General features: G+C 40.9%; 1 protein-coding gene across 1 annotated transcript in view; it reads right to left on the reverse strand.

The window, feature by feature from the left end:
• The window catches only part of AK5 (adenylate kinase 5), a 148420-nt gene that overhangs the window by 27689 nt on the left and 96566 nt on the right, over positions 1 to 24165 (reverse strand). The window contains exons 9-10 of the mRNA XM_084637817.1: positions 15899 to 15941; positions 14977 to 15021 (exon numbers count right to left, since the gene is read on the reverse strand). Coding sequence (XP_084493943.1) covers positions 14977 to 15021; positions 15899 to 15941 — 88 coding nt within the window. The remainder of the gene's footprint in view (positions 1 to 14976; positions 15022 to 15898; positions 15942 to 24165) is intronic.

Consider the following 24165-nt stretch of genomic DNA (forward strand, 5'->3'; position numbering starts at 1 on the left):
TAGAAAGTCGGCATCTGTGAGGCAGCTGCTGAGCGGGGATTAGAGTAGTGCCTAAACGTGGGATTTAGTCATCTAGAACTGGGATTAAGGCAACTCAGTTCCTTTGTGGATCCAGGCCTAGGTATCTGAGTAGCAGCTACAGATGAGGGGGTCAGTGGTAAATATGAGCCAGCTAGCCCCACAGAGTCCTGCCCAGCGCATTAGGCGCAGTCACCTCACCTCCTCACTGCACGTGGGGAGGAGCCTCATGGCCTCCTGATTTCATATTCACTTAGTTTCCCCCCTCATATTTGTATCACCCTTGTCTGTTCATTTCCCCCTCTCAGAGCTCTGCAGCCCTTCAGCTGCCCTACTTCCTCCTCTTCTCTCCTCCACCCCCCCCCCCAGCTCATTGTGCACTCTCCAGCTCATTCTTTCCTCCTCCCATTTTTACACGGCTCCCCCCTCAGTTTTCCTCTCCTTTTACCAACTCCTCTCTTACACCAACAGTCCTTTCCTCAACCCAGAGTGCCCCCAAAGTTTTAAAAATAGAAATAAAACAGTTATATAAACAAATATGAAAAAGACCAGCCCTGGCATTAATGTGCCATGTGACGGCCATCATCTTGATCACTCTGCTTGTTCATTACATCCTCTCTCTCCATCCTTCCTCTGGTTTTGCCTTTTTAGATTGTAAGCATATACCAAATTCCTGAAACTCACTCTACCACAAAACCTTGACACCAGCCTCATACATTCTCCAGGCACATATAGCATGTCATACTTCAAACCAGCACACACGTACATCCCTACGGTCACAGTAATGTTGTTGCGGCAGGCACTCAGGTTTTGAATTAGAGTGTGAATTTCAGGAATTTGACCTGTATGCTGTGTTTCTGTCTGTGAGGGAAGCTGAAGGGAGCTAGAAGTGCTGGAAGCCTGGAGTTTGTTAGTGTGATTGGCTAAGAGATGTTTTGGTGGGAAGATATGTGAAAGAAGGTTCCCCTAATGAAACTTTCCCTTGCTTTTCAGGTAGTGCACTGATGAGATTGGCACTTAAGTAATCTTAACTGTAAACCAACAGTGGTTATTATTTTGTGCAGTAAAAACACTGTTGCAAAATATGTCTTTTCCAATATCTTGTTACATCAACGTAGCATTCTAAAACAGAAGGAAGTGCACTCTCCACAGTGCTTGACACCTGCCAAATAAAAATACTAGATTTATAAAACTGCACTTTAAACTACAGCTAGATACTTGCAGCTAGAAACCTTTAGGTACGGAGCTTCCACTGCAGTTTCTTTCACATTGTTTTTCAAACAGAACAGAGCAAAGACCCTGAAATAATGAGTTAACAGTCTTCACAATGGCCCAGTTGCTATGCCATGTTTTGAAGTAGGAACATGTGTCCTTGTTTTTGTAATAAAGGCATAAAATTCTTTGTGAATACTATCAGTTTTTGAATGCTGTCATTTTTTGCTCCACCTACATGGTTTTGGAAGATGGATGAGTATTAACCAGCAGCAGAATGATCATTAGTAACTGGCAGTTTTAATCTCATCCTTTCTGATTTAATCTCATCCTCTCTGATTTTAAGTATGTCATGAACATAAAGAGCTAAACCCTAAGCAAACTCTGTTTATACACATTCTTGATAGATGATCATCTGAGTGTTACATTTCATTAATAGACAACTGGCAATTTAAAAAGAGAAAAACAGGTATGTGTAAACTTTGACAATTGCAGATCTAGTTCTGCAGTTCTTTCTGGAGGCAAAACTGCCACTAAGCTCAGGACTGCATGATCAGACCCGAGAGGATAAGTATGAACTATCCCTGCTTCTTTCTACAATTAGTTATAAATTACAGGATAGAACTGACTTGGCATATTTTACTGTTGACTGTTTTATTTAAACCTAAATATGTTACGATAAATATAATTGCTTTTGTGCATTTACAATACTGATATATAAAACAGCCACCGGCAGAAATCCAAGACTGTGGTTGCCTGAAAGAAAAAATATTGCATTTTATTTTTTTGGGTCATTCTTCTACAAAAAAGTAAATTAATATTTTTAAAAATATTGAGTACCATCTCACAGAGAAAATATGAGTCACAGAGGACCCTGAGTTTTCCAGTTATTTATACTTTTTATGAGAAAGAGTGGTTTGGTGGATAAGGTATTGGGCTAGGAGCCTAAGTTCTAATTCCGCCTCTGTAACTAACCTGCTATGTGACCGTGGGCAAGTTTCCTTACTGGTTTCTCTCCCACCTTTTGTGTCTTGTCTATTTAGATTGTAGGCAGTTGGGGTCATGGACCATCTCTTACTATATGCAGTGCCTAGCACAAGGAGGCACCAATCTTGACTGGGGACTCTAGAAGTATGTCTGCACTGTGATTAAAAGCCTGCCCTGGCCTGTGCCAGCTGACTTGGGCTCACAGGGCTCAGGCAAAGGGACTGTTTAATTGCTGTGTAGACTTTCGGGCTGGGGCTGGAGCCTGGGCTTTAAAACCCTGCGAGGTGGGAGGAGCCCAGAGCTCAGGCTGCAGCCCAAACCCAAATGGCTACACCACAATTAAACAGCCCGAGAGCCCTCATAAGTCAACTGCCATTGGCCAGCCGCGAATGTCTAATTGCAGTGTAGACATTCCCTAAGTGCTACCATAATTAATTAATTAATTATACAACCATTTTGAAGATAAAACTGTACAAGAAATATGAATGCAAATAACATGATGGGAAGCTAAGAAGCCCAGTGATTGAAAGTACAATAACACTGTTCCCATGTTTGAAGTTCTTTGTCCTCTACCTCTTGTTTTCTTCCCTGCCAATAATTGCACAGTTCCCTAAACAATGTAAGCTGTGCCAGGAAAGGTCCCAGAATGCTAACAGCCTTGAGCTTGTATGCTGTGAGGGCAGGCTTTTTATTTTTTTAAGCCTGAAGCTCATTTTTTTAATGGGAATGAGGCCACTAAGCACCTTACAGAATTGGACTCACAATGAAGGGATGCAAGTCACGAGTGAAGGTGCAAAGACTGCAGGATGGTAGGTTGTAGCTCTTTATATTAGAAACTGTCCCATTGTAAGAAAGTAACACAGTAATTAAAACAAATTGGAGTAAATATTCAGGTTTAGGGCTAGCCTGTGTCTTGCCTTTGTACAGGTGCACAGGGAGAAGGTGAAAGGAAGCTTCCACCATTCAACTCAAGGGCCAGTCGTAGCCCCTGTAGTCTTGGAGGTGCAGAAACTACTTCCTCCTACCATGCCCAGGAGCAGGTGGGTCCACATGGTGGAGTTCCATTTTCTTCATCTCACTGTTCAGAATGCTCTGTCCCCATTGCCTGATTTGCTAAATGTTGGTCTCTCTAGCTAAGGAGTTTTGGGGGTTGCAGATGAACATCCCTCCATATTGTATAACAATCAATGCAAGGTCCAACAATAAGAGTTTACAAATCTAAACCAACCAATGCAAAGAGTAGGGAGAGTTCACTTCTAATATTCTTCTTAGGAACACCCACACTTTTGGCTGCTGGTCCAGAAGGCTTATTATCACAGTCCTACCTGTGGCTTAAAGACTAGATGAGAGAATTATGTGTAGTTCATGATCTGTGCCAGTATGAATATACATGCTGTTAGATGAGTCTTACTTGTAAAATCAGAGTTAATAAGCCATGGACAAGAGCAAAGGAAGGATACTGCCAAGTTGGCCTAAGGGCTGGACTTTGGTGGGTTAGTTGCCAGCAATGAATCAAGATCCACTGAGGGCGGTTCTCTCAGCTGTGAGCTAATTAGACACAGCTGACCCTCCTGGGCACAGCTGACCCCCATTGGGCTCAGCACCAGAAAGAGGGACTGGTTAATGCTTAAGGGTGAGTGGGTGATATAGACCAGAAGGAATAAAAAATGCTGTCTTGTATGGTTTGTATTTTTCTGTTCGGAATTTATTGCTTTTAGCTTGTACACACACACACAAAAAAAAAAGGGCAGAAAGAGACAATATTACTATTTTTGTGTTTTGTTTAAATGATATTGGTTCAGGAGCATACTTCTTCCTTCCAACAAATATAGTAGAGAGAGTGCTTATGAAGTTGTTAAAACACTTTTTGCCATTGATTGGAGCGATATGTCATTTAAGACTTATCACTCTTCTTTTAAAGCTGTTTTATACCAGCTGTTAAATTGAACAAAGGTTGTGGATAAGAATAAGATTCTTCTAAGCTTCTCTTGTAATTTAACATTTTTAGAAAGAAACGAGTGTCTATTGCTATGGTCCCTTCCACTGTATTATCTGATCACCTCATACATTAATTTATTTACCCTTGCAACACACTTTTGAAGCAGGCTAATATTACTACTTCACTTCATGGATATGGAACCCAAGGCACAGAGGGATTAAGTGAGCTATCCAAGATCGCATTGCAAGGCTGTGGCAGAACATAGAACAGAAGGCCTATCCTTCCAAGTCTCAGTCCAGTGTCTAAATCAAACTACAAGACCATCCTTACAGCTATGTGTATGCAATCAATAAAGATAATACAGGGGAAATCATCATTAGGCTAGAGACACTTAGATTTCTTTAAGTCATTGTTAATTACAAACAGGAACGCTTTCTCCGGCTCTTCTAGCTAGCTGATGTTCTATTTATCCTTTACCCATCTGTGTTGGAAATGTGAATCTCCTTTAGTGAGAGAGCAGATTCACACTTACCAAAATAGAAAATGGATATTCTTAATGGATGGTGCAGCTCAGGACTGATTTTGCTAATAAAACCTTAAGCCATGTCAGTGATTAGAAAGGAATCATCTGGCTATCAAAGCACTTTGAGGCATCAGTGTGTCTGTGTTGCATCTTCCAATATGCTAACCTTTTGTGTATTCAAGCTTTTAATTTTTTATAATATAAATGCTAACTCAAGTGATTAACTCAAAAATTAATTGTGATTTAAAAAATTAATTGCGATTAATCACACTGTTAAACAACAGAATACCAACTGAAATTTATAAAATATTTTTGGATGTTTTTCTACATTTTCAAATATATTGATTTCTATTACAACACAGAATATAAAGTGCACAGTGCTCACTTTATATTGATTTTGATTACAAATATTTGCACTGTAAAAATGGTAAACAGAAGAAATAGTATTTTTCTATTCACCTCATACAAGTACTGTAGTGCAATCACTTTATCGTAAAAGTATAACTTACAAATGTAGATTTTTTTGTTACATTGTTCTGGTTTTGAGTGCAGTTATGTAAAACTTTAGAGCCTACAAGTCCACTTGGTCCCACTTCTTGTTCAGCCAATCGCTAAGAGAAACAAGTTTGTTTACATTTACGGGAGATAATGCTGCCCTCTTCTTATTTACAATGTCACATGAAAATGAGAACAGACGTTCTCATGGCACTTTTGTAGCCAACATTGCAAGATATTTACGTGCCAGATATGCTAAACATTCATATGCCCCTTCATGCTTTGGCCACCATTCCAGAGGACATGCTTCCACGCTGATGATGCTCGTTAAAAAAATAATGCGTTAATTAAATTTGTGACTGAACTCCTTGGGGGAGAATTGTATGTCTCCTGTTCTGTTTTACCCACATTCTGCCATATGTTTCATGTTATAGCAGTCTCGGATGTTGTCCCAGCACGTTTATTTTAAGAACACTTTCACAGCAGATTTGACAAAATGCAAAGAAGGTACCAACGTGAGATTCCTAAAAATAGCTACAGCATTTGACCCACAGTTTAAGAATCTGAAGTGCCGTCCAAAATCTGAGAGGGACGAGGTGTGGAGCATGCTTTCAGAAGTCTTAAAAGAGCAACACTCAGATGCAGAAACTACAGAACCTGAACCACCAAAAAAAGAAATCAACCGTCTGCTGGTGGCATCTGACTCAGATAATAAAAATGAACAAGCGTCGCTTTGCTCTGCTTTGGATCATTATCGAGCAGAACCCATCATCAGCATGGACGCATGTCCCCTGGAATGGTGGTTGAAGCATGAAGGGACATCTGAATCTTTAGCACATCTGGTACATAAATATCTTGAGATGCTGGCTACAACAGTGCCATGTGAACACCTGTTTTCACTTTCAGGTGACATTGTGAACAAGAAGTGGGCTACATTATCTCCTGCAAATTATAACCAAACGTGTTTGTCTGAGCGACTGGCTGAAGTAGGACTGAGTGGACTTGTTGGCTCTAAAGTTTTACATTGTTTTATTTTTGAATGCACTTTTTTTTGTACATAATTTTACATTTGTAAGTTCAACCTTCATGATAAAGAGATTGCACTACAGTACTTGTATTAGGTGAATTGAAAAATGCTATTTCTTTTGTTTTTTACATTGCAAATATTTGTAATGAAAAATAAATATAAAGTGAGCACTGTACACTTTGTATTCTGTTGTAATTGAAATCAATATATTTGAAAATGTAGAAAACATCCAAAAATATTTAAATAAATGGTATTCTATTATTATTTAACAGCATGTTTAATCGCAATTAATTTTTTTAATTGCTTGACAGCCCATGTGCGTGTGCGCGCACACACACACATTGAAATAAAGCCTATTGCATCTCTCTGTAAAAAATCTTGGGAACAAACATTCTGTGCTCTGTCAGGCGTGTGATACAAACAGTGAGTCTGTAAACGGAGTCAGACTCCTGTAACGTAGTATCCCAGAGCCTCTTAGAAAGAAAGTAATGCATCAGTAGGTGAAATGTCTTAAGGACACTTCAGTGTTGCCAACTCTTGTGACTTTATTGAGAGTTTCATGATATGTGATGTTTTATTTAAAGTTCCAGCTCTTGGAGTCAAGTGAGCGTGAGAATCTTGGCTTTCATCTATTTTCCTAGCCCTTCCATTGTGGAGAAAAGCTTGAAAATGTGACCTGAGTGTATCCTAAAGGCTCAGAAACCAGAATGCAAATTTAAAAAAAGTCTCCATATGTTGTTACATTCCATAACTTTTAAGCCACTTCCTGAAATACTATGTAGTAAAGATCATATTGGTTGAAAACAGAAAGTAATCTTCATGTGCTTTTTGGAAAAGCTATAGGGATATCAAGTGCTTAATCTGGATGATTGTAGGGGAGTAGCTCCCATGAAGTACTGCAGAAAGCAACAGTCACCATCTTCTCGCTCTGGCAGTTGGAACGGTTTTAGGCTAACTGGACTGAGTGCTAGCTGTAGCATCCTGGTCACTGAAGTTGCTGCAACACCAAGATGGCTACCGGCTGAATTGGAGCTAATCAACCTGTTGGTAGTGGGGATTACTGACAGTTGGTCGTAACTCCTGGGCCAATGAGACAATTGTCTCAATAACTGGGAGGACATATCATTTGGAGGAACATGAAGTAGAGGGAAAGCACTGAAGGTAAGCTGGGTTGAGGAGAGTAGATGTATGACAGGTTCCTCCTGCGGTACACCTGTGCTATGTTCTGCTATTGTTTGGACACAGTGCATTGAAGGTATATGTAGTAGAAAAAAGTGTGTGTGTGAGACACCATGAAAACAGCCTAGCTGAAGAAACACACCTGTGAGGACTACTTAGCTCTGTTGAGCTGATCTGTCAGAAACTGAGGAATTAAAATCCTGAAATATCTGGTATGAATAAAATCTTGCTATTTAGCATTTTCAACACTTTACTATATTATTTTTCCTTGGTAAATGTTGCCAGAACAGCCAAAGCCAATAGGTGCAACTGAACCATGCTAAGAATGCCTTCAGTATAAGTGGGACCAACTATTTCCAGTATCATTCAGAAAGCTTTTGGAGCCATATCTGAAAACAATCTGATTCTGTTTATTCTTGTAGTTAAACTGTCTTCAGCCCTGGACTCATTGTAGGCACTGATTGTTACAAAGCGGTCAATTTGATAGCATCATTTAAATGGCCAACCCTGCCACGCACTAGTCCTCAAATAGTTATTTAATATAAACTATTAAGCAACTGTCACAGGGAAGGGCTATGCCATATATGGGGGAAATGCCTACAAAACAGAATATGCATCTTTAATCTCATTTTAGATCCAGTTTGCCCACAAACACACTTTTAAAACTCTGCTAGCAAGGGAACTAATTAATCTTTAGATACAGCTGAGTGCCTAGTAGTATCTGATCCAGATGCTAATGAAGTCAATGGAAATATTTTCATTGATTAGAGTGAGGATTGTTTCAGTCACCTACTGTATTGTATCAAATTCTGGCAGAAGGTGAGGATGTCTCGTGCGTGCGCCCATGAAGCCAGTATAAGTGCTGGTTTTCTTAGATGTGGTGTTAGGCTATCAAGTGAGTGAAACTGGTTAAAAGCTGTCCACTAGATTTTCACTGTTCAAAGACAGTGAGGGTGCTCACTACTATGTGCAGCTGAGATATAGTCAATTTAAGTCATTGGCAATAAATACAAAAATGTAAAATACTAGCATCCAAAAAAACCCACGTTTTGCTAATTTATTGAGTTATATCTAATTTCATGATTGTCTCTTCAGCTTGTGTTTTTAAATGCAATGAAGTAATCTTGTTGTAGTCTATTACCCTGTTGTTATGTCTCTCATTTTTCCCTTCTGATTCTATATCTTTGCTTTGGTTGTCTGGATAAAATATTGATGTCGTTGCCTAATTAATTTGACTTGACTGCATTTCCAGTTAATTCCTACTCTAACCCTCGTGTAAATCTTTGCTAATCAGTCCATGTTTTCGTTCCCTTACTAGAGACGTTTGAGAGAAATTAGATTTCTTAGTGATTTTTTTAATCTCATAAACAGTCTCAACTTGTCAGCTACAGCAGATGTGCATATTTATTTCAATTATTATGTAAACGGTTAAAACACTATTTTTTTAAAAGTCCTTTTTATAAGACAGGAATATAGTAGGATGGCAAGTCTAGATTTCTTCACTGAAGGTAATTATGGTAGTAGGAGTCCTTCTGTCCTTCTCAGTGAAAAGAGCAGAATTTTTGCATTTGTTGTTACAGCTTCTAGTTCCTTTACAATACTTTTAAGGGCTCAGTTGAACTCCCTGCGAAGTCATTATAAAGACTGTCATTGTCTTCAGCTGGGATTGGATTGGGCTGCTAGGCTGTGATCTTGCAAACACTCACATAGCGACTCTTCCTTGTGTAAGTCGTGATATTAACCTCAGTGGGACTACTCTTTTGAGTGTAGAACTGAGCCCTCTGTGCGTTACTCCAAGGAAATTAATAACAGCAGCCAGAGTTTCATTATCTGCAGAGACCAGATAGTGTCTTTGAGAAACATCCACTGTGCCCATGAAAGAAGTACTGCTACAGGCAGCCAAGCAGTTTAAATATCAATACTCCGAGGAAAACAAATAGGACCTATATATTGGAATCTTCTTCTGTGACAACATGGTGGCTCCACAAGAAGACCACTTACAAATCCCATAAAACAATGCTGTCAAGGGTATGCACAACTCTTCACTTCTGTTACACTGGCACAAAGCAGCATAGGGTGCCAAACATAAGAAATGAGGTGCATAATGGTGATTGCTTGGGGAAATTTGAATGATGCCTGCCTGGTCCGTGATTCTCTGAAAAGCAATTTACTGAAAAATATACTTTAAAAAAAAAAAAGAGGATCATGTCTTGTGATTTGGCCAACAGAATAGCAAACAGTGGTAATATACAGATTAATTCGGAAAAACATGTCCTTCACCTGCCTGCTCGATCTAAGCCAGAAACTTCTTAGTGGGCTATTCCCACAATTTGGTGATCAGCAGGATTGGGCCTATTTAAGTAGATTACTTCCCTGTTTCATTACATCTTTCTTTCTGCCTTCTCTTTAAAAAATGGCACAGGATATGTCAGACAAAAGCTATGCCTTATGAAATCATGCTGGTTAGTGCCTTTTTTTCAAATTAATATGTTTTTCCCAGATGTTTTGCAATCCCTAGCCTTAGTCTCTAGGATCTGTGATAAACTAAATTTACTGATCTGTATTTTTCTGTCAGTTATGCTTCTCTTTTTCAGCCTGTCATCTAGATACTTAACCTCATCACGTTAGAATGTTTTATGTTCTATGCCCAAGAACCATTCTGCTTACTTGTGTTTTCCTTTAATTTTTTAGCTTAATGGAAAGGAAGTTTTGAATTTGTCTAGCCAAGTATCATACCTGATTCTAAGAGGTAGGCTGATGGAATAAGGTAAAAGAAACATATCATATGCCTGTGTGTTTCCTGGAAAAACAGCTATAATTTCATATGTTGAATATTTTAAATAAACTACTTGCAAATAAGAGAGATTGGTCAAGAATTATTCATAAAACAACCAACTGAAGAATATATGTGAGAGAAACATTGTCTGAGTGTGGACAGCTCACAAACAGATATAATTTCTTACATTTGTTACAGATCACTTCACAGTTCCTTGTTTTGTACAAACCCACGTATGAGTTCTCAATGAAATAAGAGAGAGAGAAAAAGTGTTGCTGTAACTATATGACATAGGATTGCAGTTTTTTAAAAAGTATGAAGCAAAACATTGTGCATTTTCCCTGTATGAAAGTTCTGGGTTACCATAGCAATAGTGTAATAGTCCAACCTCACTTTTTCAAGGGTTTTTATATACATACAGGTTAGTGATGAGCAGGGTCTATTCATATTTAGTACAAAAACGGGGCTTAAAAAAACTGTAGTACAGAAATGTGGTCTTTTGATCTTTGCAAAACCTTAATTTGCATGGCTTTATTTCAGAATTCATGGTTGTAATTTACAAGAATTAATATGCAAATGGAGAGGTTACTTACTTGTGCATTAAGAACCTGGTTAAGGTCTCAAGGAGGGGTAGGCTCCTTGATTTATGGAAACAGATTAGACAAACCTTTGAGGGAACCTGACTGGTACAGTGTACAAAAACAATCTGTGACAGGAGGGTGAAATCCCATAATGATCACAAGATGCAGTTTAACAGAGCTCCACAACAAACTTCGTGATTTCAAGTCCAGCAGGTAGTCAACAATGCCTGAGTGGACATTCCATAGGAGTTATTGATCGATGAGTACGCCAGACCTGAAAATGCTTCCATTTCTGCAGGTAGGTTTTCTTAATGGCAGGTTTCCTACTTCCCAGGAGTACTGTCTTAACTTTGGGGGAACAGTCCAATTCTATGACCAAGAACCATTAAGGATCCAAGCTCTGAGATACAGAAATGTTGGTCTGTTGTGCCTAAGTTTTGGGTCAGGAGATCCATTATCAGAGTGGCATTCATAGGGAAACACTAAGCAGGTTTGAGAGCCAGACTTGTCATGGCCAACGTGGAGCTATGAAAATTTCTACCACTTGTTCCTGTTTAGAACCCTGAGGATCAAGTGTCGGAGGGTAGGCACAGAGGAGGGTGTAATGCCAGGTGACTAAGAGGGTATTCCCCATTGAGTTGTGACTCTACCATAAGCAAAAGTGTCTGCAGTTTCCACTGGATGGTTTTGCAAAGAGATACACCTTTGGAAAGCTGGCTATATATATATGGCACATGTGAAAGCTCCAATTCTGACAGGTGGGATGGTACCAGGAAGGGATCTGAGAGGGAGAGTCTAGTTCCTCTGTGATCAAGAGGTCCTCATGAGAAAGAAACCTAATCGGTACCATGGAGCCTGGGCAGTGTTCCGCCATAACTTGGATGGTACGCCGGTGCAGTCCTTGTGCCCTGTAGGTAGTGCGCTGAGGACAAAGGTATTGGGGATTGTGCTGAGGTATGGTCATTATGGCTATAACCTGAAGAGGAGGATACTGAGGTCAATATAGACTTCTTAGAGGAGTCCCTTAGAGTTCTTTTTGTGTCCGGAGGGCTCATCTTCTAGTACCAACTTCAGTGCTAATGGCTGTGATTTTCTAGGAGATCCCTTGGTATGGGATGAAATGGGCTTCATCTTAATGGGTACTGGGGCTTGAGACACAAGCCTCAACAGTAACCATACTGGGACGCAAGTTCTCCCTGAGTTCTGGCCATGGAGATGACTTCCCTTCTTCTAGGAGTCCCTCTAGGTACTGTGGACTCTTCCTTGGAATATTCGATTCTGGAGCTGCCCACAATCTTTAATTGAGGCTGAAGGCATTGGAATGACCTGAGTGGCTGAGGCTGATGTACAGGGTGGGATTGGATCTCAATGAGCGCTCCATGAGAAGGCGCTTCTGTCTACCCTGAGGTGCAAGGGTCTGGACAGATCTGCTTTTTAAAGCTGGTTCAGACCTTGGATTTGGATGGTATGTGGGACTCTGAGGCAGCTGGAATGTCTGTCACTGAGGGAGAAAGACCTGTAGCATGTCTGACAAGGCTTGCAACCTGGAGTACTTGGCATAACCTGTTCCATCAAGGGAACAGCCAAAGGCAGAAGGCCCTGACTGCAGAAAGAAGAGTTCAAGGGAGGAAGACACCTCTGAAAGCACAAAGTGTGCGAATGAAAAGTAACATAAAGAACACAAAGAAGGAACTGCAAAGCTAGCAGCAGACACTGTTATGATCTGTCTTGACCCAAGGGCAGCTGAGAAGGAACCGGAGTGAAAGCAGGTTCACATCTCCCTACATAACCTTGCACCAGAGCACAAAGATGTATGGTGCACAGATGTGGACCCTCAGACACTGCTAGCTAAAATTTCCAATCACAAGTGCACAGGTGCATGTACATCCTATGGTGGAGCAACCAGAGGAACAAATAATTCATTTTCATGTAACAATATATACTTTTTTAAAAAAATTGGGAATTACCCCCAGGGGCTCAAATTTGTTGCTCTTTCTCCCTGCTGTAATGTGATCCTGTACACTCCTGCCTGACCCAGGAAAAATCTTTCTCAATTCTTTTCTTCAAAAGCTTAGTACAAAATGTTCAGAAACTTGTAAATGTTTTTGTGTAATTAATTAGTTAAAAACTGTACACTAATTAGATCACTGTAATTTTACATACTTGACATTGATATAATACCTTTTTTCAAGAGATTTCAATAAACTGAATACAAACTAGTCCCTGATCCTGCATAGACTTACACATGTACTTAACTTTACGTGCTAGGATTAGCCCTCTGAACTTTAATGGCATTAGTGGTATGCATTAAGTTAATTAAGTTTAGGATGGGAACCTGTATTTACAGTGATCATTTCACAAAAGAAGGAATGAAAAGGACGATGGCCCATTTCACATGGTCATGAAGCCTCAGAGACTGGGCTTACAACCTAAGTTCCCTGTAAACTGTGCGGCTGTGCACCAGCCTGTTTACCGCCATGCAGGCGCCTAGGGAACCCTCTCAGAGACCTGCTGGGGGAGGGGCGCCCAACCTGCTGCAGGTGGGTTGCCCGGACCCAGTCGTGGCTGGGGTGCCGTGGCCAGAGAGGCCCAGGCTGGCCCCAGGTGCGGCCAGAGCAGCCGGGGTAGCGCACCCCAGGCCAGCCCCACGCACAGCCCACTTCGGCCCCAGGCGCAGCTGCAGCAGTGCAGCCCAAGCTGGCCCTAGTTATCCATATCCTGGGCTGCTGTCTCCCAATGGGTGCTGTTGATACCACATCTCTTGATGTCTATCTTGAGGGTGTCTTTAAAGCGTTTCTTTTGGCCTCCTCATTTCCTTTCTCCTTTGGTGAGTTGGGTATACAGTAGTTGTTTTGGTAAGCATACATCAAGCATGCATAGACAGTGCCCACTTCACCTCAACTGGTACTGGATAATCAGGGCCTCAACACTGAAGATGTTGGCCTCTGTGAGGACACTGACATGATGATCCTCCCACTTCACGTTGAGAATCTTCTGAAGAAAGTGTGGGTGCTGGCGTTCCAGGGTTTTCAGGTGTTTCTAAAGGTCACCTAAGTCTCACAGCCATAGAGGAGAGTTGGGATTACCACAGCTTTATAAACTAAAAGTCTGGTATGTGTTCTGATGTTGTGATTGTTGAACACTTGGCAAGACAGTCTGCCAAAGGCAAGACTGGCACAGCAAATTCTGTGCTGAATCTCGACATCATTGTCTGCCCTCTGTGAGAGATGGCAGCCAAGGTAGGCAAAGTATTCTACATTTTCTAGTTCTTTTCTTGCTGGGTCTGATGATTGACTGGGGACTGGCTGGTGGAGAACTTTTATTTTGTCAATGTTCAGAGTTAGCCCTAGGCTTTTGTAAGCCTCAGAGAAGCAATTAAGGGCTGTTTGTAGATCCTCCTTTGAGTGTGCAGCTACAGCACCATCATCTGCGTACTGGAGTTTAGTTATTGTTGCTGATATTACTTTAGTTCTGGCAGAGAGACGAGAAAGGTTGAAGAGGTTGCCGTCAATCCGATCTTGGATGCCAATGCCCTGTGGTAGACAGCCACTATGAAAACACTAACCCAAGACTAAGAAAATGGAGAAAAGGGTGGGTGCCAGTACACAGCCTTGTTTTACGCCAGTTCGGATAACAAAGGGCTCAGCGGTGGAGCCACTGCACAGGATGGAGACAATCATCTGGTCATGGAGGAGTCTTACAATGGTGATAAATTTGCTTGGGCAGCCAAACTTTGACATGATTTTCCACAGAGCCTCACGGTTGATGGAGTCGAAGGCTTTGGTCAGATCGATAAAGGCCATATACAGCTCCTGGTGTTGTTCTTGACATTTTTCCTGGATCTGCCTGGCTGCAAAAATCATGTTCATGGTGCCTCATGTTGGTCTGAAGCCACAGTGGGACTCTGGAAGTACTTCCTCTGCAAGAGGGAGCAGGCGATTCAGTAAGATTCTGGCAAGGATTTTCCCAGCAATGGAGAGGAGGGCAATGCCTTGATAGTTGCCACAGTCGGCCCTGTCTCCCTTTTTGAAAATGGTGATGATGTCAGCTTATGTAAGTCATGTATGTCAGTAGGGATTTCTTTGGTGTGCCAGATTTTGAGGAGCAGCAAGTGAAGCTTGTCAGTCAGTGTTTGTCCCCCCACATTCAGTACTTCATCTACATACATTAAAAATCAAAGCTGTATGACCCATTGTTAACAGCTTCAAATGGAACAGTTATATTAAGGCTCTTACTTACCAACTACAAAAATGATGTTAGATTTCCTTAAATCTTCTGTAAAATCTAAATAAAAATAAAATCTTTGTTTTATTGGCAGCAACTACTGACTTTAATCTTCTGGTCTTTCTATACACTGTTATATAACACCTAGCAAGGTTTTCAAGGTAACTTTTTGATTTAAAGTAGCTTTTGTTTTCTACTAGAATGTTCTTTATTCTGAAATGAACTGTTACTCACAAGCTCACTTATGTCCCAGTTTTGTAACAGTCACTGCAGAAATGATAAAAATATATCTTACATGGAAACAATGACAGCCCTTTCATATGCACACCTTAGCTAAATATGGCAAAATCATAATAATTAAAAAGAATCAAACTGCTCTTGAGATAAGAATAATATGCATCATGAGCCACCATGTGTTTTTTTTTGCTTTTATTCTAAAAGTATAATTTGATTAAAGTTCATATATAACCATTTCCATATCCTTTTAGGGTTTTGCATTCAGTGCTCCACATTTCTGACTAAAAGGAAATTTAATCTTAAATTCAGCCAGACTAGAAGCAACTCACCTCTGACTTGCACATTTCGAATTATGGGATATCACTAGCTGAGGGTGTTCATTAACACTCAGGCTGCTCTTAGAATCCTGCCAACTCAGCCTTTAATAACTGTTTGCCAAATTCTGAAAGCTGTTTTTGGCTTAATAGTAAGACTTCTGAATAAGTCTGGGTCCAATGGTTTGAATGGGAATTGAAGTAACTCTCTGACATACTTTCACACAATCAAATGTTCTTTCCATCAGCAGCTGAAATGCATACCTCTTTCATTTAAAAAAAATCTGGATGCAATTTATTATACTTATGATGTACTTGATTATACTAAAGGGGGAACTGAAAGGATCATAATGAATACATTAGTCTATACTTAAGAAGAAACTCACCGCCTGTGTTCTCATATTCAGAGAGATTTGATGGGTCATCTGCCTGTTAATTAAGGAATTGACATTTTTAGAATTGTTATTGCATAATTTGTGTGTTCTTCATGTACCTGTGGATATTAAAACTAACCACGTGAAAGATGATTTTCCAATTTTTGTGCCTACTCAAATATACAGTAACAATGGCTACAAAGGAACTCTATTAATGTAGCTTTATTTCTCCCTGCAGAGCATGCATACAAGGAACCCAAGGTAGCTCACGTTGATTGATATTGGCCCATGCTGTAATTGCTGCAACGACTGGCCTATTATAGTGTTAAGCCATATAGTGGCTAAGTATTTCAGAGGCAGCTAGTATGCATACTAAATAGCTTCCCATAGTAAATGATGGACATGTTTCCAGGTCAACCATGGGATAAGTAACAGTAGAGTGAGTTATAGTGTGTGAAGTATGTGTTATAAAGATGAAATTACCGTATTGCCCCTCGCAATATATTGCACTAACTCTCAGGAAACTGGAGTTCAGGGCTTGAACTATGACCCTCTCTCTTGAGGTAGTAGGAACTGGGCATGCTTTGATGGCATCATGAGGGAGAAGAAATCTACCTTGTATTACTCTACAGTGACCTCTCTTGCCCATTTGGGAGTTGTTTGGGCTCTCAGGAGAAGTCTCCTCTGCCAAAATGGTCAGATGAACATGAAGTTTTGGCAAGTGTGTTTGTTTTTGTAAAATATGCCATTTGTATATGTAGCAGAAACAATGAGTTCAGAGGTTCTCTGGCAGACTCACTAGACCCATCCAGGTAAAAAGTTGTCCTTAGCTATAGTCCTCAGTTCTGGAGTATGTTACATCTATTTTATGCGAACTTGTAGTAAACCCTCTGGCTGCATGTTCTCAACTCCTGACTAGAGCTGGTCAGGAAACTATTTTTCCAACAAACCAGGGGCAATAATAGGAGAGCACTTCCTGTAACCCAGGAGAGTGAAGTGACTGTGACTGACCCCTGTATGGAGGGGCATGGAGGAACAAAGAAGGATGGCTTTGCGCTTTCTCTTCCACAGCCTGCACACATCAGTGACAACTTCTTCCATAGAATGCAGGGTCAGAAAAGATGATGTATCCCCTGAACCCAACAAAGATAAAGATGTGAGTGGTAAGGAAATGCCTAGGGGAAAAGGACAGCTAGGTGAGCTCCTGCAAGGATGGTTATGCAAACTGTCTTTGAACCTTCCTGGCCACAATAAAGGCTCTTGTGTTCAAAGATATAATGTGGATTTGGAGTGGTTTTGTCTTTGGTCTGAAAAAGCCTGAATCTGTTGACCTTCAGGACAAACTGCAAGTGCTGCTGAAGAAGCAAATGTTGTTAGAGGAGAACGTATGGGAGAAGTGAGGAGTGTGGTTAACTACTTATTTTGCGCTGCCTGGTTATTTAACGTTATTCTGTGTCATGGGGCTACTGTTCCTTATTTGATTTATAGTATTTTTAAGTCTTTGACATAGGCACCTTACAATCAGAAAAGATGCGGACAAATTGGAGAAAGTCCAGAGAAGAGCAACAAAAATGATTAAAGGTCTAGAAAACATGACTTATGAGGGAAGGTTGAAAAAAAAATTGGGGTTGTTTAGTCTGGAGAAGAGGGGGGACATAACAATTTTCAAGTACATAAAAGGTTGTTACATGGAGGAAGGAGAAGAATTGTTCTTCTTGACCTCTGAGGATAGGACAAGAAGGAATGGGCTTAAATTGCAGGGTGCTCCACACTGACATCTTCATCTAATCTGACTTTTTTTGGGGGAATAACATAATCAACCTTCCGGCTCTGAAGAAGATAGGCATAAAATATTAAGGATCTGGTTTTTAGAAGCAGCCTCTCATTTTGCACTGGTAGGTTTGAATGCAAATAATTTCAGGAAAAATTATTTGTAGCTAAAAAATTGTGGGTGCAAAATGGAAGGCTAAGTTGAGGTCTCTTTTAAAAAAAAATAATCAAACTCTTAGGGAATGTCTGCACTGCCAAAAAAAAGTGTGTTCTTAACTCAGATCAAAACAGCAGTAAGTACATAGTCAACTTGGCTTTTAACTCAGTTTGGCAACTTGAGTTCAACCACAGACTCTCCTATCTCCTATCAGGCTTGACAAAGCCCTGGCTGGGATGATTTAACTGGGAATTGGTCCTGCTTTGAGCAGGGGGTTGGACTAGATGACCTTCTGGGGTCCCTTCCAACCCTGATATTCTATGATTCTATGATTCTATGATCCACTTTAATTCAAGCTGCTAACATGAGCAGGCGTGGCAGGTTTGTATAATTTTTGGGTCCAAGTCCCCCCCCACACCTGTCTAAGGCTTTGGGAGGGAGTTTGGGTGCAGGAGGGGGTTTGGGGTGCAGGCTCTGGGAAGAAGTTGCGGTGCGGGCTCTGGGATGGCGTTTGGGTGTTGGGTGCAGGCTCTGGGCTGGGGCAGGGGGTTGGGGTGCAGGAGGGGGTGTGGGCTCTGGGAGGGAATTTGGGTGCTGGGTGTGGGCTCTGGGCTGGGGCAGGGGATTGGGGTGTGGGAGGGGGTGCGGGGCATGGGGCTGGGCCAGGAATGAGGAGTTTGGGGTGCAGCAGGCAGGCTCCTCCGGGGTTGGGGGCCAGAGAGGAGGACTCCCCCCAGCCCTCTCCCTGTCAGCAGCAGCAAGCTCCGGGGGAATGGGGGTCCCTCCCCAGTCCTGAATTTGCTGGAGCCCGGGCATCACAGGCCCATACAACTTACTGCCCCTGAACATGAGTTAAAAGCTGAATTGCCAGTTTCTTCACTGCTATTTTAACTAGAGTTAGCTGATGTAGGTTAGCTAACCAAAACAGTCCCCACCCCACCCCTTCTTTTTTGCATGCCTTTAGTCACAATTTTACCTACCATTCAAATGAAAAAGAAGTTACTGCCATCCTTTCACATAATCAGCTCTTTTTTCTCTCCAACAACTCCTCAAATGAAATTACATTAAACAGACTGGGACCCTTGCAGGCTTCTCAGTTGTTGAGAAGGTGAAGGAAAGTTTAAGTCAATCGGAGCTATAATTTTTTGCACTGGAAGTTCCTTATATTGTAAATACATCCCAGGAGGCAGCAGTGAAGCTAAATGAACTTCTCAGTTTCCTGTTGGGCAGGCAATATCTCTTCTAGGATTAGTTATGTGCCAGAAAAGATCAATATTTGTGAGTCTTCAATCTGGGTTCAGGAAAGTAATAAGTGGTATTTGTATTCATTAAAATTCAAGTAGATAAATAGTATACACCAGGAATCATTGCTCAAAAACCATTACCTCAAAAATATTTGCTTGTACTCTTATTTGCATATATGCTGATTTTCTTGTGTAGAATTATACCCATTTTCACTAGATTTTATTTTATTTTTAAATTTTACCCACAGGGTTTCCCCAATGAGACATTAGGGATTGTGAGACTGTGCTCCCCGGGTATGGATTTGAGAATTGTATCAGCATTGGCCCACTGAACTGCCATAATCCAAAATAGGTTTCCTCTGCTTAAGACTACAATTTGGATTTACAGTTATCCTATGAAAATGTCTCTCATAGCATTCAATCATACTGATTTTGAAATGATGCAGTGAGGTCCACAGTACAATACTGGACTACAGGGCAAAGAGGTACTATGAACCTGAAAGGTAAGAATCCACACTGACTCTGGTCTTTGGAGAGCCAAGAGAGAAAGTTAAGGAGGCTTAAAATAATTAGAAAATAAGATTACTCTGGATTTGATTTTGGTGCTTTAGTTTTCTTAGGTGGTTTCCATTGTTCTAGGTATTAAACCCTACTCATAGATTGATTCTCCTTTGCCCTCTTCCCTCCCCCCTGCAAAAAAAAAAAACCAAACCCACAGGAAGCCTGTGTTGATGTGGGTGGAGAGCTAGACTCTTGCTGTATGGAATTCAGTTACAGGATCTGCACACTCTTGAAGCGGTTATGTGATGTGACCATGTTAGACTAGGAGCAGTTGGTGAGTAGATTTCTCTTGGACTGTCGTTTTGTATAGGGTAGGCAGGGGCTTATGTCAGTGGTTAAGCCAGTCAACTAAGATTTTAATTTAAATACTTATTTATATGTATTAATTTTTAGCAGATGGGTCTTGAAAGTGATTAAGATGTAAAGGATTTGTTGGCTTGCAGTGATGATGGTGGGCTCTGCCTGTATACCAGAGGGCTCTGGAGAAGAACTGTAAGACTTGGCTAATGATCACATAAGGAAAGGAACTGAAGAGGTGGTGCCAGGAATAATTAGGTTGAAAGTGGTTCATTGTAAGAGACGACCATCAGGAATATAGCGATTCAGTAGTAGAAATGTCTTTATATTCTTGAGCCAGCTGTTTCCATTTAGCTGAGGCTCGTGTAACTCATACTGAGGTTAGGGGATATCTATCTTTTAATAGAGATATTTGATGGGCAGTTGCTAGTCCAGTGTTACTGGTGCAGGTAGGTCAAGGTAAGGTTGTCCATAAATATAGTTTATTCTTTGGTGGTGGATTATAACAGAGTTCTTGGGTTGGACAATTGCACTTGAACCCAACTAACAGATGTAGTCGTACTGTCTGAAGGATCATCAGGTAGAGGGGATCTAGCTGCCTATAACTGAACAAACAGAGTACATATCCTACCTTTTTCAAATTGGGAAGACAGATTTTAGACTGAGATGATTATTAGCTGTTGGAAGTATAATATCAGGAGTACAATAAGTTACCATGGATGTGATCTAATGATAATAGCAGAAATATTGATAAAACAATGTCCTGTTATATAGTTTGGGTTATAATAAGACCTTTTCTTGTCATTTAATTCATTAGAAGGTAGTTAATCTATATTGAATATTGTTATAGGTTAATATGTTTAACTTTCTGAGTGTAATGATTGGGACTTGAAATAACTGTTATAATAAAATGGATTGACAGTAAGTCACAGCATATTAGAGGGAATGTTATAGCACTACTCAGATCTTTGTAGGTGGTGATAATGGTCAATTGTGACTCATAAATCACATTCATATAAAGAAAGTGGAATGTTTTTATAATGGATGGTGCTTTTAAAGTGTGTGTGAATGTGTTCTGAAAGAAAATAAAGACCAGCACAGGGGATATGAACAGATATGGAGAAAGCTGATGTGTCAGAGGAAAATCATGTTTTACTAGTCTATTATTTATTTAATTTATTATTTGAATGTGTCAAAGCAGTGGATAAAAGAGAACTAGTTGCATAATTTAGACTTAAAAGGTCTTTGACATGGTCACCTACAAGACATTAAAGAAACTAAGTAGTCATGAAGGAAGAAGAAAAGTATTGTCATGGATCAGAAATTGGCTAGGAGAGAGAAAATAAATAAGATTAAATGGTCAATTTTTATCATAGCAAAAAGATTTCAAGAATATCCAGAGGTATAATTGTTATTGCTAACAAAAATTCTTGAAGGGATATTAAACGTCATGCTGTAGGGCTGTGAGGGACTACACCCTATGTTCACACCCTCACACTATTTGTAATAATTTTTATACAAGGTATGCCTTGTGAGATAATTTGAAAACTCATAACTTGCTAATCATTAATATCATGGTAAAATGTGTATAGCAGCTTTATGCATAAAATAAAAAAATTCCCCTATATGGTGATAAAAATACGTACTCACCTAGCACCAAACTAGTCAAACAGACCTGTCTTGAACAAAGGAGTGTATGCTTGTCTTAATTTGCATTTAAGCAGTAAACAGTCATCAGTCAGGAAGGGGGAAGAGGTCACACAGGTGAAAAAGCCCAGCAGGGAATATCCTTCTTCCAGCAGACTGCCTGTCACCCTGTTCTCAGCTGAAAATGTTTTTCAAAGTGGGAGTAAAAACTGTTTTAAACCAAAAAAAAAAGTTGAACACCCCAAGACACTTTCTCTCTCTCTCTCTCTTTTTGTCTATCTCATTATTCGCACCCCAGAAGAGAAAGGAAACAGTTGTTGCACTCTGGGGAAGGGATCCTGACCTGAAGCATTTGGTCACTAATTCTGCTAGAAGCATGTGGTGAGAAACTTTGCTTTAATTTAATATAGTTTGTCAGGCACTAGAAGGGGATTATCTTTCTTTTTCTTGCATCCAATTCTGACTTTTTATGCCTTATTACTTGTACTCAAAATCTATCTCTTTGTAGTTAATAAACTTGTTTTATCTAATCCAGTGTATTTAACTTAGTGTCTGAGTAACTCTAGTTAAGATAATATCCAGCAGCTTGTTATTCCCTTAAAGGGAATATACTTAGTATATTTGGACTGTCCAGGAGAGGGCTGGGCAGTAGAGTAGAACCTCAAAGATACAAACACCAGAGTTACAGACTGACCAGTCAACCAGACACCATGTGAAATCAGAAGTAACCAATCAGGCAGCAGCAGAGACAGGGTAAAAAAGTAAATACTGTACTGAGCCCGTGTTGCATCTTAAAGGTAGGCACATCTGGGCTGCCTGTCCCCATCCCATCCCCTACTCGCCATGGTGTGGGGCAGCCACTTACAGGTAGGAGGAGGTGAATGCTGTTTTCCCCTCTCCCTTCCCCCTGGCTAGGAGCGGGACAAGCTTGTAAGCTCAGAGCCCTGGGAAAGAAACTTTCCAAGCTGTTACTGAAACCTGGCCTGGAGCATAAGCTGAAGGAGCCAGAGCACGAGCTCCTGCCTGCATGCTGCACTCTGGAGGAGCAGCTCAGATTTAAAATGCCAGAGCCTGCAGTACGTGCCCACTGACACTGTGGTGCCCCAGATGCCTCACTTATCACCCTTGCAGCCAGGGGGCTAGAACCAGTTGCCTTTCCCCACCCCTACTCACTGGGCAGCCACTGCAGAGCTGCGATCCCCCCCCTCCAAGCAGTCCACCCTGAGGAACATCCCATAATGGCTTGTTCAGAGTTACAACTTCCCTTCCCAAGGTGTCCATAACTCTGAGGTTCTACTGTAGAAGACGTACTTTTCTGGGGAAAAATTAAAGACTGGGAGTGTGTTGGGATGACCCTTCAGTGTAACCCAGGCTGGTGAGAGCCAGGCTGTGACTGGCAGGCTGCAGTCACACAAACACATCTGGGAGTGACCTGCCTGCTGGTGGCAGTCTGTGAGCCATCCAAATCGGAGGCTACGGCAGCAAGGCAATCCAGGTTACAGTTCTGAATTCAATCCACTTGCCAATTCTGCTCTGTGTCTATTGTATAGTTGTTGTTTGTAGAGTAGTATTAAAACAAGATCCAAAATGTTTGCAGCTGGTACCCCTGAAGATCAGCAAAGGATGCCAAACCTTCCGAGGGATTAATAATAATATGGGGAGACCTGCCTGAGAATCAGAAAGCATCATGAGGTGGCTGTCAGCAGGGGAAGTTTTGGATGTATGACTTGCTTGTTTCAAGATGATCCAGTCTCAGGTATATTCTGCGTGGTTTTAGAGTTCATCTGATGATCTAAAATGCATGTAGGTGTGATCTACTAGGCATATATCTGCTCATAGTTTACAAAGCATTCAGGCACACTGGAGTTCCTGGTCTGAGTCCGGGAACAGCAACCTCAGACCCCCCAAAAGGCTTGATGTCTACAGACTCAACAGTATCATTCCATAAGGAAAGTTCTGATGCTAGGGGGGATTTCAAACAGCCCTCCAAGAGCTTTGTTCTCTCTGTCCCGCTCTTCTCTCCTAAATCTAACATTGGAAATTGTAAAGAAAGTTGAAAGAGGTTACTTTATACAGTCACACTCCATGACAGCCACGCATCTGCTTCCCAATGCTCCAAGGGAACCTCATGAGAAACTACTCTGCTTTCTCTCTCCTCCAAATGAGAGTCATAGAGGTCATCCCTCAGCAACAAAATGGGAAGGAATATTATTTGATTCACTTTCTGGTACTAAGAAGAGAGGCTATCTGTTGCATCCAATGATGAATTTTGGACATCTGAACAAGTAGAGTAGCCAACTGTAGTGGTGACACTGATATCTATAGTTCCTTTCCTGTGTCAATAGAATTGCATTAAACCAGAACCAGAAGTATTTTCAATGACCAGTATTACAATATGGAACATGTGTGCTTCAAATCAAACTTAAATTCACAACAGCCATTCCTGGCAATGAATTAAAGCAGTGTTTCTCAATCTTTTTGATACCAGGGACCAGCTTACTGCCTTTCTATACTGTGCACCAAGGAGATCTCTGGGATCGGTGCCAGTCCATGGACTGGTCATTAATGCCTCTTAACCTGAACACCTTTCTGGTGCATCTCCC

The sequence above is a fragment of the Lepidochelys olivacea genome (assembly GCF_965140295.1).
Source record: "Lepidochelys olivacea isolate rLepOli2 genome assembly, chromosome: 8".
Classification (NCBI taxonomy): Eukaryota; Metazoa; Chordata; order Testudines; family Cheloniidae; genus Lepidochelys; species Lepidochelys olivacea.